General features: G+C 60.2%; 1 protein-coding gene across 3 annotated transcripts in view; it reads right to left on the reverse strand.

The window, feature by feature from the left end:
* Positions 1–419: 419 nt before the first annotated feature.
* The window catches only part of TMEM63A (transmembrane protein 63A), a 26,594-nt gene continuing 9,518 nt past the window's right edge, over positions 420–17,495 (reverse strand). Inside the window, exons 7-23 of one of the 3 annotated variants that reach the window (XM_039235841.1) lie at positions 16,675–16,726; positions 16,320–16,428; positions 15,016–15,086; positions 13,280–13,360; positions 12,715–12,838; positions 12,495–12,628; positions 11,475–11,612; positions 10,172–10,325; positions 7,691–7,797; positions 7,495–7,581; positions 7,045–7,107; positions 4,977–5,139; positions 4,527–4,632; positions 3,026–3,193; positions 2,263–2,378; positions 1,917–1,979; positions 420–1,320 (exon numbers count right to left, since the gene is read on the reverse strand). In XM_039235841.1, coding sequence (XP_039091772.1) covers positions 1,147–1,320; positions 1,917–1,979; positions 2,263–2,378; positions 3,026–3,193; positions 4,527–4,632; positions 4,977–5,139; positions 7,045–7,107; positions 7,495–7,581; positions 7,691–7,797; positions 10,172–10,325; positions 11,475–11,612; positions 12,495–12,628; positions 12,715–12,838; positions 13,280–13,360; positions 15,016–15,086; positions 16,320–16,428; positions 16,675–16,726 — 1,910 coding nt within the window. In that variant the 3' untranslated portion in view covers positions 420–1,146. Of the gene's footprint in view, positions 1,324–1,916; positions 1,980–2,262; positions 2,379–2,541; positions 3,194–4,526; positions 4,633–4,976; positions 5,140–7,044; positions 7,108–7,494; positions 7,582–7,690; positions 7,798–10,171; positions 10,326–11,474; positions 11,613–12,494; positions 12,629–12,714; positions 12,839–13,279; positions 13,361–15,015; positions 15,087–16,319; positions 16,429–16,674; positions 16,727–17,495 lie in introns of those variants that run through there. The other 2 variants (XM_039235840.1, XR_005528998.1) reach the window with 2 other exon arrangements.

Consider the following 17,495-nt stretch of genomic DNA (forward strand, 5'->3'; position numbering starts at 1 on the left):
TGCAGGATGGAACTCCACCCCCCAGCCTCACCCCTGTAAGATGGAGCCCCCCCGCCCCTCCCCTGCAGGATGGAGCTCCACCCCCAGTCCCATCCCTGCAAGATAGAGCCATCCCCCCTTCCCCCTACCACACACACACACACACACCACACCACACCACACACACGGCCCCCTGGTGCCTCCTAGAGGCAGTGGGAGGCTGCTATTCTGGCAGGTGTCCAGAGCCGTGTCCCTGTCGCATGGGAAGAAAAAAGGACAAGGGGCCACCTGTCCTTCTAGGCAAGATCACAGCTTAAAGGTGGTGCATGGTCAAGCTAAGGGCAGACACCCCCTCCTCCTCTCCACTGCCCTGCGCCGTTTCCCCCTGGCTCCAGGACGCCCTAGGCACTGCTCCCCCACCCCAGCCTCAGTAGATGTAGTCCGGCTGAATGAGCACTTTATTCGTGGTCCTCCTGCCCTTGCCTGCTGCAGGGTGACCCTGACCCAACCTGTGTCACCAGCAACGTGATACAGAAACAAGGAACCACAGTGTGACTGTGGAGGGTGCATGCAGCCCGGCCCTGACCCGGTCCCTTCCCGCTCCTGCAGCGGAGCCCTCGGACAGCTGGGAGATGGCTGCATGCCGCAAAGGCAGGGGGAGGAGGGGAGTGCCCTGAATGAACCCCAACCAGCACGGCGACCCGGTCTCCAGAGCTGCCACAGGCTCTTTGGTTATCAGTTAGCGGAGCGTGTGCCTGGAAGCGTGGGCAGTGCCTGCCCGGAGGGGAGACGTCCTCCACTGTGTCCTCCCTGGTACCTGGGGCAGCAGAACCAGGCTGCGGGGCACCGTTCCCACATGTGGTCCTGCTACGTCACCAGGGAGGTGTTCAGCTGCAGGGGGGACCTGGAGACACAGAGTTCCCAGCACGCATTGCTCCGCCCGCTCCCCTCCCACTGCTGTGACCAGAAAGGCCACACTCCTGCGTGGTGGCAGCCTGCCCTGTCCTCCCCGGCCAAGGGCAGGGGCACCTTTCTGGGTCCATCTCTCCAGAGCAAGTGTGCTTCAAACAAGAGCAAAGTAGTCCTGGGCTTAGCTGGGGCCGGAGTCAAGCCGCTTTTCCACCTGGGTCTGCTCCTGTCCCTCCTCGGAGCCTGGCCCGGCCGCCCTCAGGCCTCCTGGTAGGCAGCTGGGCTGCTGTCACTGTCTGCAAGGGCCTGGGTCGGACACTGCCCTAGGACAGTCCCACTGATGTCACAGACGGCGCCATAAGTCTGCTGATGCTGTGGGGACAGGACTGTTCTCTCCGAGGACATGCCGCTCAGAATCCGGGGTATGTAGGGCTGCCGGCATATGCAGGGGGGAGGGGAGGGGAGGGTATGAGCGCTTGGAGCAGGGTCCGGGCACAGAGTCCTCCCCCACCCCCCCCCCCCCCCCCCCCCCCCCCCCCCCCCCCCGAGCCAGGCTGAGAAAGGCACTTCTGCCATCCATCTGCCTGCCTCCTCCTTTTCTGGCTAGTGACCCTGAGAACCTTCTCCCTGGGGCTGGTCCAAGGACACAAGCCCATCAGAGTGTTTGACCAGGCAGGCAGCACCGGCTGGAGAGAAGGCTGCGGAGGACAGGGGTTTCTGTCCCCGCCCTGGCTCTGGCTGGGACCAGAGCAGGACCTTGGAGGCTTCACACAGCAGGCACTGCTGAACCCCTCGATCCTGCCCAAGCTTCCTCAGCCACAGGGCCTTGGCACACCCAGTCGCAGCAGGCAGTAGCCATGCCGAGAAGGGAGGTGGGCAATAAGCGACCAGAGGGGAAGCGGCCCGTGGGACTCGGGATGCTCTCTCGCATGACTCTAATTCAGAAACGTGGCCGCCACGTGGTCAAGGCCCTTCTGTCAGGACATGAGAGGCTCGGCCTGTGGCTCGGGGAAGACACCGACACTCACCGTGAACGGTGGTGGCCTGTGGGCCTCGGCCTCGCTCCCTCTGTCACCGGCCGACTCCTCTGTCTACAGACAACAGCGGAAACTCGCAATGAGAAGCAAAGCCACCCCCCCGGACGCACCCCCTCCAAACACAAAGACTAGTAACACCCGGATAATAGGACCAGCTGGCGCCAGGCTCCCAGCAGAGCAGGGGATGGGGCCGGCGGCGCAGGGAAGGGGCGGGGAGGAAGCCGCATGGCGTGCCCAAGCACCAGGCCTTCCCCACGGAGCTGAGGCCGTGGTGGCGCCAAGAGTGCACCCACCCTCTCCCCCCCCACCCCCGTGCGCCGGGCCGAGGGGCCCCTACCTTGTAGTTGAGAGGGCGGAGGTGCTTGAAGCATCCAAAGCAGGTGTAGGCCAGACACACCAGGATGGTGAGCAGCACGACCAGGAAGGTGAACAGGGTGAGGGGGGCCTTCACACCTGGGGACACAGGGACGCCAGCCTTGGTGGGGGACGAGGGGCCACGTCTGGCACAGGAACCATGCGTGGCCTCCCCCTCCAGCAGAAAGGAAAGAGAAGAGCCCCCCCTCCCCCCCCCGCCAGCTGGGATGGTATCTTCGTAGGCGGAAGCAGGGGGACCCACTGGCGCGGCCCCTGGTCGGATTTCAGGCACTGGGACACCAAGCCCATGGCACGGGCCAACTTGCTTTCAGCTCCCTCAGGGCTCCAGCGTCCTGGGCCAGGCGGGACGGAGGCCCCCCCACGCCCCTGGCGCCGTCGCGTCCCCTCTGCCTTTTTCTTTTGCCGCAGAGTGTCTGTTTTTCATCCTGCAAGCGCCTACCTCCTCCCCCCTCCCCCAGGCGCAATCTGGACCCGCCCTGCTCCTCGGCCCCTGCGGAGCTCACAAAGGGCCTGCCTCCCTAAGGCTCCTCGAGCCACGTGGCCTCCACCAGGGTCACACGGGCTCAGAAACCGGGTTGTCCTGCTGTCCCCACCCAGCCCCCACCCTGGGTACCGCGTTCTGACTGGACACCAAGTCGGATGCTGTTTGAATGGCTGGCGTGGGCGCGGAAGTAGGAGGCCGAGGGCCCGGTCCGCCCCGCCCTGGTCCGAGGGCCCCTCCTCACCCAGGCGCAGGAAGGAGAAGAAATAGAGCCAGAAGAGGCACAAGATGGGGGCGGCCAAGGCCTGGTTGACGGCCGCTAAGTGGGTCCTCTTGTCCAGCTTGGCTGGGAGGTAGGCAAAGTAGAGGTTGTGCCGATCCACCAGGTGCTTGAGCAGGATGTAGATGAGGCCTGCAGAGATGGGGTGTGAGTGGCAAGCCCGGGGGGGGGGCGGGGGGGCGCAAGGCCACCTGGGCCCCTCCCTCCCCTCTCCCCCTCCCCCATCCCCCTCCCTCCCCTCTCCCCCTCCCCCTCCCTCCCCTCTCCCCCTCCCCCTGGCGGTAGCGATTTGTCCGTGGATCCTGGGCCGGGTCTGCCATCTGACTACACGAAGGCAAAGTGGGGCTTAATGCACATCATGACTGCTTGTGTGTGCTCGCTCGCTCTCTCCCCTCCCCGCTCCTGGCTTCCCCCTGACCCCAAGGAGTAAAGGTGGCTGTGATTCTGTCCCTGGAAAACAGAAATTCTAGGATCATTTTGCAGAAAGAAGCTACTTTGTCCGTCGATGCCGGGCCCCGACTTCTCCCCGGGGCCCTCCCACGGGAGCCCCCCACCATCCATCCGTCCCTTCCCAGCCCCAGCTGACCCTCTGCACTCAGCAGTCAGCAGGTGCCCCAGGGTCCTGGCCCAGAAGGTGCATGTGCTTCTATCATGTCATGTTCTCTAAAAAATGGGTTTGTTTTTATTTTTTATTTTTTAAGGTTTTATTGTTAAGTCATCTCTATAGCCACCATGGGGCTTGAACTCAACACCTGAGATCAAGAGGCACACACTCCACCGACAGAGCCAGGCAGGTGCCCCTGTTTTGTTTTTAAAGAGTGATACTGTTGGGGCACCTGGGGGGCTCAGTCGGTTAAGCGTCCAACTTCAACTCAGGTCATGATCTCGTAGTTTGTGGGTTCAAGCCCTGCGTCAGGCTCTGTGTTGACAGCTCAGAGCCTGAAGCCTGCTTCAGATTCTGTATCCCCCTCTCTCTCTGCCCATCCCCCACTCATGCTCTGTCTTCAAAAAAAAAATAAACATTAAAAAAAGAAAGTAATACTGTTGATGTTTTTAAATAGTTCAAGAGTAAACAGAAAACTAAAACCTCCTCCCACCCCTAAACCTCAGCTGTCGTTGCCAACAGTCTGCTGGGTGTTCTATTTCCTTCTAGAATCTTCCATCTGTCTGCAGTTCCTAATGTTTACCTTAGTTGCAAGACCTCAGATTTAAAGTCAAACAGTCCTCAGCTCAAACCCTAGGTCTACTCCTCACTCACGTCACACTGAGTGTGAAAAGGGGACGCAAACGAGACATGCCTCGTTGGACCATTTGAGCGGTATGTGCGACACCCAGTGGAGCGCACCCACTCGTCACCTGAGAGCCAGGCGGTAGCTGCCAGATGCTGGCAACAGGGTGGCTGCAGGAAGTCCTGGGTGTGCGGGGCTCCATGGGCTCAGCCCCCCTCCCCGGCCCCCCCACTCACCGAACGGAGCGATGACGGGGCAGGTGATGCTGTAGGCCATGATGACGGTGAAGATGCACAGCATCCACGCGTACATGGCTCCGAACTCGTACTGGAAGGCCTGGTTCTGGAAGGAGGTGGTGGAGCTGGGGGCTCGCTCCAGAAGTCGCCCGTGCGCCATCGGGGCCGTGAGCAGAGGACTCTGGAAACGGGGGGCGCCTGGCTGCGCCCCGGCCTGGGGTCCTGTCTGCACAGACCTCCCCAGCCCCACTAGGCTCACACCCAGGCCCCCTGGGGTAAAGGATTCGCGTTCGCTCAGTGTTTCTCTTGCTCCAATCATGTCTATGCAGCAGGCCCGAAAGCCCCGGAGGGCGCAGAGGACAGACGCAGAGTGCTCCCCCCAGGCTTTGGGTCAGGCCCTGGCGCGCCCCCTGGGTGACCGCCGGCCCCGTGGCGGGGGTGGGGGGGTACCTGCTTGATGTTCCGGCGGTCGGCCGCCGTCTTGGCCGTGACCATGCGGCAGGTGTACAGCACCAGGCCGGGCAGCCGCAGCAGCTCCATGCCGTTGCCGATGAAGGCCGAGGCGATGACGTAGTTCACGAAGAAGGCGCCCTGGTCAGGCAGGAAGACGCACCTGCGGGCGGCCGGGCCGTGAGCCTCTTTCCCGCCCGGAAGGGGCGCTCAGTGGGGTGGGAGCGGAGCCCCTGCAGGGCATGTGGACACCCGCTCTGTGTTCTCGGCTCAGAGAGTAGAAGGGGGGCCCGGCCCCTGCCCTGCCCCTGGTCCTGCCCCGCCCTACCCCTCCTCTGCCCTGCCCAACCCCTGCCCCGCCCCTGCCCCATTCCTGCCCCTGCCTCTGTCCCTGCCCCTGCCCCCCCACCCCTGTGGGGGCCTGTATCCTAGTGAAGAGGACACACGGTGTGCCAGATACGAGATGTGTTTGGAGGAACCAGAGCAGGGGAGGGACGACGTTGACCCTGTCACAGGGCCACCAGAGAGGCCTAAGGAGGTGACATCTGTACGAGCGGAGCAGGAGGGCGAGGACAAGCGTCCGGAACCCGGGCAGAGAGCTGCAGGCGGCGGGCACTGAAGGGCAGGGGGCCACAGGCCAGGGAGAGGAGGGCACGCGTGCGGGGAGGGCTGGGGCCACGCAGGGGTGGTGGGGGTGGCGGGAGTGCCAGGGGTGGCCAGGAGATGTGCTGCTGGACCAGGTGCAGCAGAACCGCCGTGGGCAGACCTGGGCGCAGGGGCGCGGGGGCCGGGGGCCACAGGGGTGCAGGGCCAGGGGCCGCAGGGGTGCAGGGCCAGGGGCCAGCTGAGGTCACTAAGCACGGGGCCGCTGACATCGGGGGAAACGCAGGAGAACCCGCCAGGGGGGTTGGGAACGACACGCCTCCAGTGGGAGAATGGGGATAGGGGCGTCCCCGAGCCTTCACAGAGGAAGGCGAGGCTGACGGTTCTCGAAGATGAGGCCGAGCATGGAACCAGATCTGGCCATCTGGAAGCCACCATCCAACCCAGATGGCAGCTGGCAGAGCTGAGTCCACCTGGGGCCGCCAGCCCACAAGCCCTCAGTCTGACCAGCAAGAACCACATGGAATAATTCAGTCTAATCTTCCCGGGAAACACAGCCACCCTTCCTACCAACCCTGGTTTGGACAAGTCACTGCCCAGGCTTAGGACCTGTATTAGAGCCCAAAGGGTGGCACAGTCAGGGCTTCGGCTGCGCTAAGGAGCTGGGTATCCCAGGGCAAGCTACTCAACATCTCTGAGCCTCAGTCTCCCCATCTGTAAAATGGAGAAATAACAGTGTCTACCCTACAGCTTGCTGTAAAGGTTAAATGAGAAAAAGAGGAAAGCAGGGCGCCTGAGTGGCTCAGTCAATTAAGCACCCGACTTCAGCTCAGGTCATGATCTCACGGTTCGTGGGTTCGAGACCCACATTGGGCTCTGTGCTGACATCTCAGAGCCTGGAGCCTGCTTCAGATTCTGTGTCTCCCTCTCTTCTCTCTCTGACCCTCCTCTGCTCATGCTCTCTCTCAGAAATAAATAAAAACATTTAAAAAAAAAAAAAAAAAAGAAGAAGCATTTGGCACAACAAGGACCACTCAGTGGGAAAACACGGGACACACCCCAGAGACAAGTTTAATCCCATTCTCCTGGGGTAAACAGTGCCCAGGCCCAGCCGCACAGCGCACGGTCGTTCCCACCCCTCGGCCAGCACCGCTGAGACTCACAGGCTCCTTCTCTCCTCGCAGCCCCATTCTCAGTAAGTAAGTTTCCAAGAATGAACAAAACTGCCACTAATTAAGTTTCAGACTAAAAGATTAATCTCACTGCTGCATGTGTGGCACAAAGCAGGTCAGCTCCCACGGAGCGGCCTCACCCTGCCAGGTGCCGCGAAAACCCCGAGCCCGATGGCCTCAGGAGGAGACTGTGCTGGGCACAGACACTGCACCCCCGACCCAGCGCAGCCACAGCCGAGCCCCCGTGGGACCTGTCCCCAGGACCGCGGCTCCAAAACAGAGCTGATACTCACTCCAGCCTGACAGACGCTTCTGAGGAAGTTTTGTCAAAGAGCCACCGGAAAAAAAAGTCCAGACTGGAAGAAATATGAATCCCGTAAGAGTTTGCGTCCAAGCCTCCAGGCGATCACTACCCGTTTTCATCGTTTCCTGCTCTCACCAGCAGGCTGACCATCAAGGTCGACATTCCTCGTGTGAGGTCCCGCCCAGGACCTGCTCCCAACCCTTAAACACAGTGTGACTCACCCTCCCCCGGGGCAGAAATTTTGTCTTCAAGCTTCTTTTTAATAAGAAGGACCGCATCTCCAGAACAATCCATGAGCCCCCCCACCTGTACCCCGAGCAGAAGGCACCCGCTTAAGTGTCATCAGGGGTCTGCATCCTCTAAAGCCATGTCCGCGACCCTGGGGACAGAGTGGTCCAGACCCTGACTGGAACTTGGGGCAGCAGGCGGTGACAGGTACCTGGTGAGGCCGAGGGAGGGCAGGATCAGCACCATGAAGGTCAGGAAGATGTAGACCTTGGACATCATGATCTGGTTTTCTCCCGACCTGCAGGGAGGCAGAGGTGAGCCCTCCCCGCCCCCGTCCCTCCCCCGGGGCCCCTGCTGGGCGCCCACTGCCCTGGGGCGGGGCCGTCGGGCACAGCGCCCTCACTCACTTGGTCCAGTGCGACTCCAGCAGCGTGGAGTAGTAGACAATGGTGGGCAGCAGGGCCGAGAAAGACCACAGAAGGAGGGTCGGGAAGAACTGACTGATGATCGGGTCCTGGAAAACACGGGCCACAGAGCCGCAGGTTGGGGGGCCGTGGCCACGGGGGCTCGGAGGCCACCACCTGCTGTCACGGCGGCTCCGCAAGCCCCCCGTCGCCCTTGCCTTGCCCCCGCCCCGAGCCGACGCTGTGCCCACACAGAGCAGGTGTTCCGTAACGTTGGCCGAATAGACCAGCCCAGCCCGTGATGTCAGCACAGCTCGTCAGAGCAAAGGAAGCAACTTCACACACAACTGACGTCCACCTGCCTCACTGCCGAGCGGTCGCCCCCACCCCCGGCCGGCTCCCCGACACAAAGCCGAAGGTGGACGCCAAGGGAAGAGGGAACACAGAAGCCAGGGCCGCCCCGGGCAGCGGCCTGCCCGCTCAGCTCCCTCCACCCGGCAGTGACCTAATCCCACCCGTGCCCGAAGCACCCTCTACAGGCATCACACGAGCTGACCGCCTTCCCCGATAAAATGGGCATTTAAAAAAAAAGCTGCATATTTCAGAAAGACTTGATAAAGGCCGACTTCTACAAAATGCTACTGAATTATGGGGCACCTGGAGGGGCTCAGTCGGTTAAGCATCTGACTTCGGTTCAGATCACAATCTCACGGTTTGTGAGTTTGAGCCCCACGTTGGGCCCTGTGCTGACAGCTCGGAGCCCAGAGCCTGCTTCAGATTCTGTGTCTCCCTCTCTGCCCTCCCCCAAGTGCACTCTTTCTCTCTCTCAAAAATAAAATAAACATAAAACATAAAAACTTTTTTTAATATTATTGAATTAGCAGAGAGTAAATGAACTGCAGAACACAGAGGAAATGGGGCACCAGGAGGGTCCTGTACTCGGCACAGATTTGTAAGTATCTGCGGATCCTGGCTTTGCTCTGTGAAATCAAAACTGGTTTCGGGACAATCAACAAAGGGGCTCCACTCAGCTGACCCTCCCTCAAAAGACCAGGCCTTGGCCATACATCCAAAGACTGGCAAAGGCGTGAACATTTACGTGCTTTAAATATAAACAAAATTGCTTAATGTGTCCCGTGTATTTATTATACACCGAATCGGGTAAAAGAGCCTGGACCACACATCGGCTTGTCTGGTTGCCCTCCACCAGAGCTCTGTGAGTATAAGGCAGGTTCAAAAGCTTTTGCCCCAACTTTTGGATGAAAACCCAAGGTTTGGCATTCATCAGCTGGGGAATGGCACGGGGGCGGGGGGGGGGGCAAACCTCACACCTTCCAGCCCTGCACACTTTCCCTGAATGTGGCTGACTAAATGTCAAGTGGAACTGGAGAAAAGAAAAAAGATTTTTGGTGATATTTCAGCAAAGCCAATTAGGGGACACCAATATCTTTATAAATTTTTAAGTTTACTTATTTTGAAAGAGCAAGCGAGCAGGGGAGGGATCCAAAGAGAAGGGGAGAGAGAATCCCAAGCAGGCTCTGAGCTGTCAGCACAGAGCACAACATGGGGCTCGAACCCACAAACCGTGAAATCACAACCTGAGCCAAAAGAAACCAAGAGTCAGATGCTTAATCGACTGTGTCCCCTGGCGCCCTGGGGAAACCTATCTTTCTAAGTAGAGACCAATTCGGGAAGTGTGTAGCTGTTCTCTAAGATTTAAAAAAATCATTTGTTGGGGCACCTGGGTGGCTCAGTTAAGCATCCAACTTTGGCTCAGATCATGATCTCACAGTTCATGGGTTCGAGCCCCGCGTTGGGCTCTGTGCTGACAGCTCAGAGCCTGGAGCTGCTTCAGATTCTGTGTCTCCCTCTCTCTAACCCTCCCCTGCTCCTGCGGTCTCTCTCCTCTCTCAGAAATAAATTTAAAACATAATAAAATAAAAAATAAAAAAAATCATTTGTTGCCTCTCTAGAACCAGTGACTTCATACCAAGCTTATCAGACACTGAAACGTAAAGGAGCAATCCCATGCCTCCACCCGTCCGCCAAGCTCTTGCCGTTCTCTCCCACCCGCTTCCTGCGGTACCCACCGCACACGCGTTTCACTGGTGCACTGGTTTCTCCACAACCATTTCTCAGAAACAAGCCCACATTCTGCTTTGTAAGCCCCAGGCCGCCACCGGGTCCATGCGATTTTGGTAACAGACACTTAACGTTCCATCAGATGCAATAGATGCCGTTCAACGCACACGCCCCTACCGTCAAACGTTTAGGTTGATTCCGTAAACACACACACACGCACACACACTCACGTACACAGAGCCCGTGTAATACACGTGGCCATGCCTGCTTAAGGCTTCAAGGCACAGACGTGAGTGAGGGACACGGTTCCCGGTGGAGCCCCCACGTCCCTGGGCTCCACACCACCCACCACGCCTTCTCGTCCACAGCCTCGTGGGATGGGCTCGTGGAACAGTCACTCACGTTGAGCTCTCGGATGGGTTTGGTGACGTTGAACTTGTCTATGGTGGACAGGATGATGGAGGGCGTGGTCAGGAAGAACAGCCCCACGAAGAGAGTGAAGTTGATGCCCAACCACTGGAGCCACCAGCGGACACCCTGGATGGAGAGGTTCTTCCTGCAGAAGGGAGGACATGAGCCTGGAGGCTGCTGGCCACGCCCCGTGCCCCCCCACCCCCCGCCGTGTGGGCGGGACAGCAGGTCACATCCAGGCACAGCAAGAGACCAGACGGAGGCTCCTTTGGACCCCAGGAGTACAGGCAAGAGCTCTGTACTGACCTTCGGCTCCAGCAAGGTCAAGTCCCGGGTCCCTCTGAGCTCAGAGGGAAAGCAAGTTATTCACCGCTGACGCGGTGCCGCAGCCCCAGCCTGGGGGCCAGATCCCACCAGAGAGGCCGTGATCACCCAGACGGAATGAGGCTCTGGCACAGCCACATCCGCAAGGCCTGGTGACTAGCGACGCAGGGTAGGGGGCTGGATGCACGTAGGGGAAGGGAGGGAGGGGACAGCAGTGCCCAGGCCTCTCACCCCGAGAGCCACCCGGCACACTGCCCCCACATCTGCTGAGCCCTGCGAACCGAGGAGCAGAACTGTCGGAAGCCAACTCAGAGCCACGGGGACGAGCTCCCAAAGCTCGCTCTGGGCAGGGGGCTGAGCCGGCCACGCCGGGGCCTCTGCTGGGCCCCCCCTCACTCCCCGCATCATGCTCGAGGCTTGCCGATGGCCCCTATGGACATGGCCACACTCAGCAGAGTGTCCCCAGGTGGGACAGGTGGCTGACAGCTGACCCAGAACCCAGGGAACATACCCGCTGGAGTTCAGAGCTACTAAGTATGAAAAAGATAAACAGTTTTGCTAAAAAGTAACTGAGTGTTAAAATGATAAGTTTTTGATACATAAAGAGTGATTATTAAAGTTAAGTTGAGGGGCGCCTAGGTGGCTTAGTCAGTTAAGCGTCCGACTTTCGCTTAGGTCATGATCTCGCAGTTCGTGGGTTCAAGCCCCGCATCGGGCTCTGTGCTGACTGCCAGCTCAGAGCCTGGAGCCTGTTTCAGTCTGTGACTCCCTCTCTCTCTGACCCTCCCCTGCTCACGCTCTCTCTCTCTCCTAGAATAAAAATAATATTCGCCCCCCACCCCCCACCCCAGGGCCAGAGCGGAGCCAGGAGCAGTGGCGAGGGGGTGGGGAAGAGGGGGGCGATGAAGGCCAGGTCGCGCCTGTGCTTCCAGATCCCGGGCCCTCCCCCCGCCCCCTTCCGGGCCCTCACCAGCAGATGTCCTCGGGGTACGCGGCAAAGGCCACGGTCCACTGGGAGACCCGGAGCTCCGCGCCGCGGGAGGACGGCTGGGGCTCGCCTCTGCACCGAAGGCCCTGGCACTTGCAGGCGTTGAAGTCTTTGAGGATGCTGGTGGGAAGCAAGACAGAAGTGGCCGGGGCCCCACACGCCGGGACAGAGAGGACTGGCAAGGAGCGCGGGGCCCAGGACCGGAGCTCTATCAGCAGTTTACCACCAGCAGCACCTGGCACCGCGCGCAGGGTTTTGTCTCATCCCCAGAACCAGCCGGGAGCCGGGGGCCACTTCTGCTTCAGGATCAGGACACCGAGGCTCGAGGCTCACCGGCTCCTGTCCGCACTCGGCCGGGACCCACGGCTCATCCCCGCGCCACCGCCCCCTCTGGCTGCCCAGCAGGCTGGGGCTGCGGGCACACCATGTGGCCAGGCCAGGGCCTCACTGGTCCTCACCTCTTGCCACCCTGACACCCAGGAGCCCCCTAGGACAGCCCCCTGGACTGTCACCTCTCCACACCCCTCACTCCTGCCTCAGAAAGCCCTCTTTCCACAGGCCCCTCCTGCTTCGGGCCTCACTGCAGGAGACCATTCCTGGATGGTGATGCCCGCAGATGGGGTGGAGGAGGGGGTGGTGCCCACAGAGGGGGCGGGGACAGAGTGTGACCACCTGCGTTCCCCACCCCCAGGCCCTGCTGCTCCCAAGGTGAGACGACACTGAGTCCCCAGGCACAACGCTGCTGCTCCAGGAGCTAGAGCCCTGTGCTGGCGCCCATGTGCGCTCCCACCCCTGCCCCGGGCCCGGCTCTGCAGCAGGGAGACCCCCAGTGCCCGGGGTCTGTGCATCTGCATGACGACGGGAGGCCCGGGCACAGAAGATCCGCAGTCCAGAGTGGACATCTGTAAGAGGGCGGCATCACAGCCAATCCCAGGGGTGGATTCCTCGTCTGGAGGAGGACGGGGAGTCAGCCGAGAAAGGGCCCGGACGTGCCACACTCACTAGGTGGCCATGGACTTCTCCCGGAAGGTGACGAAGGCCATCCCCAGGGGCTGCTCCTGGACCCGGCGCTCCTCCTCTGCGATCCTCTCCTGGAGCCTGTCCCTCATGCGCGTGTAGTAGGAGACAGCATCCTCCTGAGGACACGCCCCATGGTGACCACGGGCCCTGTGTGGGTGGCAGGGACCCCGGGGCACTCCTGCAGAGGGGGGGGTGCCCTCACCCACTCGCACCCCGGCACTTCACAGCAACAGAACTGGCCGCAGGGCTTGGGGTTGATGAGGGTCCACCGGCCCGTCTTCGCCCGCAGGTTCATGTAATAGGTCAGGCTCTTCTCCGTCTTCTTCCTGCAGGATGGGGGGTAGGGGGCCGGAACAGCCGTCAGACTCCCAACAGCCCTGCGGTGCAGACCCCACACCCACCGGCCAACTGCCCATCACCACCAGGCCCAGGAGCTCAGCTTTCTTTTTTTTAAGTTTGTTTATTTTGAGAGAGAGCATGTGCACAAGCCGGGGAGAAGCAGAGAGCGAGGGAGACAGAGAATCCCAGGCAGGATCTCAAACTCACGAACTGTGAGATTGTGACCTGACACAAAACCAAGAGTCGGACACTTAACTGACCAAGCCCCCCAGGCGCCTCGGGAGTCCAACTATGGGAACAAGAAAGGGGCAGAGGCCCCCTCCTGCCTTCCCTGCGGGTGGGGGGGGGGGTCCGCCCAGAGCCGGCCAGCAGCCAGGAAGGGGGGCGGGCGGCCTGCGGGGGGGGAGACCCCAGCCGGCCCCGCTTACCTCTCCTTGCATAGGTCCATCAGCCTGGCCACGTTGTGGCACAACTGGACGTCCACCACCTCACACGTGGGGTACGCGTCCCTGGGCACAGGGGAGCCGTTGGAAAAGAGGAACCACCCCAGGCAGGAGAGACACCCCCCCAAATCCCCAAGGGGATTTTTTTGTACCCCCAGAGACCTCCTTACTTTTGTCTTTTCACAAAGGGCAGAATTTTGAAATTTACTACAAAGAGGGCTTTTTTAACAGCGTGAAAGCGATTGCCCGAACCAGACAGGCCCATCCCCACTTGGCTGTAAACCAGCGGTGCGTCTGGGGGAAGATGAACAGGGTTCGTTACCTCCTCCACCCACCCAGAGTGGGTCTGCTCTGGCTCACATCTACCTGGGACCATCCGGAAATCCTATCTGGCGTGTGGCCCTTCTGAAGATCACAGACCCTTCGGGTTTAATGAACGCACAGGGCTCGCAGCCCAGAGCACATCCACGCTCGTATGAGCAACCGCAGCGAGTGTGCTGTGAGTGTGCTGTGTGAAGACTCGCTCCTGGCCGGGTGCTACTACGGTATCACAGTGCAGTCCTCATCATAACCCGGAGGTCTGCCCCCATTGTACAGACGAGGAATGTAAGGGCCAGAGAGGGTAAGCACTTGTGCCCAAGGTCACACAGCAAGAGGCTGTCGGAGCCAAGATGTGAATCCAGGCACCGCCCACCGTATGATGCTCCCTCCCCACCAGACTCAGAAACTCGGGCACTCTGCCCCCAGCAGGTCCTGGATCGTGTAAATCCCCATCTGCTATGTGCCCGGCACCATTGTAGGCACTGGGAGCAGAGCCGGACTCGCATCTTAGTGAGAAAGAGAGAGAGAGTCTGCGGACAAGTCCGCAGGAATCGCAACCGTGTGCCGCAGGCCTCCGAAAACAGAACAAGCCAGGGTCTGCATGGGGAGGAGGGACTTTTCTTCTGTCTCTAAGGGTATTCGTTAAACGGGACAACTGTCTCCAAACGTTGCCGGGCAGGCGGCTCTTTCAAGGAGCAGAGAAAAAGGATCCCAGGATCCAGGGTTTGCACATAAAACACGTGGAAGTGATGAAGCGTAAACACGCAGTCTACATCTCTGCTCATACGAATCACTCGCTTAGCAAGCGCTCTTCACAAGTAGCACCGAGTTACACCGCGGTCACCCCCCAGCCCGGGCCACTCGTTAGCGGCTGCCGGACTGGTAAGGAGAGCGAGCGTTCACACTGAAACCTGGGCTCGCCTGCCGGGGGGGAGTGGGGGGGGGTGTGGGGGGGCAAGCTCTCCGGCCCAGGTTCCTGGGGCCTCTGTACCTGCTCTCCCCCCCTCCTGATGCTCCATCCCCACCCTGCATCCAGGGAACCGCACACACTTCCTTCCCCCCCAGGAAAGCCCTTCCCCCGCCTCCACCAGGACTGCCGGGTGCGGGTGCTGCGGGCGCCCAGCCCCAGGCCCCCCGCCTCGGGGCACATCACCTTCCTCCGCCGCTCTCAGGATTTCTCTGCACCTACACCCCGCCCCGCAGCGCAGCTGCTGTGGTCTCCCGGGGCGGCCGTGGCGGCTCTACAGGCCGCCCCAGCCTTCTAGAACCCTCCCACGGCAGAGCCGGCGCACGGCAGCTGTTCTACGCTCTCGAGGCCAGGCCAGGCCCTTCTCAATGTGTCCCAGCGCCCAGGAAGAAGGCAGAGCGCTCGCCTAAGCACCTGCCACAGCCCTGCTCACCGGAAGTGGGTCTCCACAGTCTCCTTTGTGCTGCCTCTGGGGAGTCCTGTGATGAACAAGGTCCGCCTCACCTGCCAGGGACGCACACCCGGGAGAAAAGTCACCCCAGGGCAGGGCAGGCCGCAGCCAGGCGAGGTTTGCACCCTGTTCCAGCCCTCCCCTCCCCTCCCCTCCCCTGCCCCCCAGAACACAGTGAGAGCTCAGAAGGGGCCGGGGCTCCCCGGGTAGAGCCCGAAAGAGTGTTCTTCACACATCATGCAGGCTGCACAGAACATGTCTCCAAAGCAACCCTCGGGAGCTGCGCATCAGGAGACTGAGAAGGAACCAGAGAGAGTGACGCCGATTTGGGCCACAGACCAGAGGAGGACCCAAGCCTGGGACGAACTAGCAGAAGCGCCCCCATCAGGCTGTGGGCTGCAAAGCCAGGAAGCTGCTCTTAACCTGAAACTTCTGGAATCAGTAACTACAAGCCCAAACCCCACAAAAAAAATTTTAGGGGCGCCTGGGTGGCTCAGTCAATTAAGTGTCCGACTTCGGCTCAGGTCATGATCTCACAGTTTGTGGGTTCAAGCCCTGCGTCAGGCTCTGTGCTGACAGCTCAGAGCCTGAAGCCTGCTTCAGATTCTGTGTCTCCCTCTCTCTGACCCTTCCCTGCTCATGCTTGCCTCTCTCTTTCTCTCTCTCAGAATAAATAAAATACAAATTTTAAAAAAAAATTTTAATGCATATTTATTTTTGAAAGAGAGCAGGGGAGAGGCAGAGAGGGAGGGAGACACAGAATCCAAAGGAGGCTCCAGGCTCTGAGCTGGTTGTCAGCACAGAGCCCGATGCGGGGCTTGAACTCACGAACCGTGAGATCATGACCTGACCCGAAGTTGGACGCTCAACCGACTGAGCCCCCAGGCTCCCCAATAATCAGAAAAAAAATTTAAAAGCTAATGCCAGGCACCTGGGTGGCTCAGTCAGTTAGTTAAGCACCAACTCTTGGTTTCAGCTCAGGTCACAATCTCATGGTTCATGGGATCAAGCCCCACGCTGGGCTCTGTGCTGACAGTGTGGAGCCTGGGATCCTCTCTCTGCCCCTCTCCTGCTGGTGCTGTCTTTCTCTCAAAAATAGATAAAAACTTTAAAAATAACAAATGAACAAACAAATGCATGAATGAAAAGCCGAAGTCAACTCAGTGCAAACACGCCAGCCGGCTTCCGCAGAGGCCTCTTCAAGCACACGGCTCCCGTGTCCCGGCTCCACTCTGCTCGGGCCCACCTGTGACCACCCCCCACACCCCCCGCCCCGCCCTGCTCACCGTGCTCTCCTCCTGGTACTGGATGGACCGGGTGTGGTGCCTCATGAAGGCCACGGTGAGGAGAAGGTAGACGACAGCGAAGATGGTGTGCAGCCACAGGAGGTCATTGCTGAACGGGGACACCGCCGGCCATCAGGGCCCGGTCCCTCGCGGGGAGGGTGGGGGGGGGGCTCTGTGTTTCCTGAAACCCACCGCCACCTTCCTGAGGCGCGTCCGTCCCCACAGCCCAGCAGCCGTGTGAACTGCGGAGAGGCTCTCAGACACCCCCTTCCCGCTCACTCTGGACCCTGCGGGGAGCCTGCCTTCTCCCCCCACCCGCCCATCCACACCCCTGCAGCCCTCGCCCCACACTCACTCTGTCTGCAGGTTTGCGATGGTCGTCCTTCCAAAGCTGTAAGGATCTTTGTCTGCAGACAAACAAGACACTTAGTTCCAGGGCCACACCGGGGGCGGGGGGAGGTCTCAGGGACCAGCTGTCCAGTCTTTTCAGAGCTGCCCCAACCAAGGCCTCAGCTTTAGCCAACAACCTCTTCCCAGCGCCCCCCAACCTTGTGGGTAGTCACAGTATGAATGCCTCTTGCTTTGAGATTTTTGTGACACTCCTTGAGAACCTAAAATCCTCCTAAGCTGGTCCCAAAACCAAGTTGGGAATCCCTGGGAGTAAGACGTGGATTCGCGGGGCACCTGGCTGGCTCGGTCAGCAGAGCCTGCGACTCTGGATCTCGGGGTCATGAGTTCGAGCCCCATGTTAGGTGGAGATAGAGAGAGAGAAAGGAGAAAGAAAAGGAGAGGAAAGAAGGGAGGAAGGAAGGGAGGGAAGAAGGGAGGGAGAAAGGGAGGAAGGAAGAGGAAGATTCTTCGACATTCTGGAAGCCGGCCTCCCGCACTTGCAGGAAACACGAGTCCCCGCTCTGACTCTGAGCATCATGAACTTTCCCCCAGACCCACTAACTGTGGCCTGATTGCGACCTCGCGGGGGGCAGGAAAGTACACAACACTCTCCAAAGGCCCCTGATTCTACAAATCTTGGGGATTTATTTCTCCTACTTAGAACCAGGAGCTCACAGCGGGGCGGGTGCCTCTCCCGACAGCTGAGGGGACCGTTCCGAGAGCCACCCCGGGGTTCCTCCCACCCGAGCGCAAGCACGAGCCCTGGGGCCCTGCCTCAGCCCCCCC

The sequence above is a fragment of the Hyaena hyaena genome, unplaced genomic scaffold, assembly GCF_003009895.1.
Source record: "Hyaena hyaena isolate Hyena2069 unplaced genomic scaffold, ASM300989v1 scaffold_103, whole genome shotgun sequence".
Taxonomy (NCBI): Eukaryota; Metazoa; Chordata; class Mammalia; order Carnivora; family Hyaenidae; genus Hyaena; species Hyaena hyaena.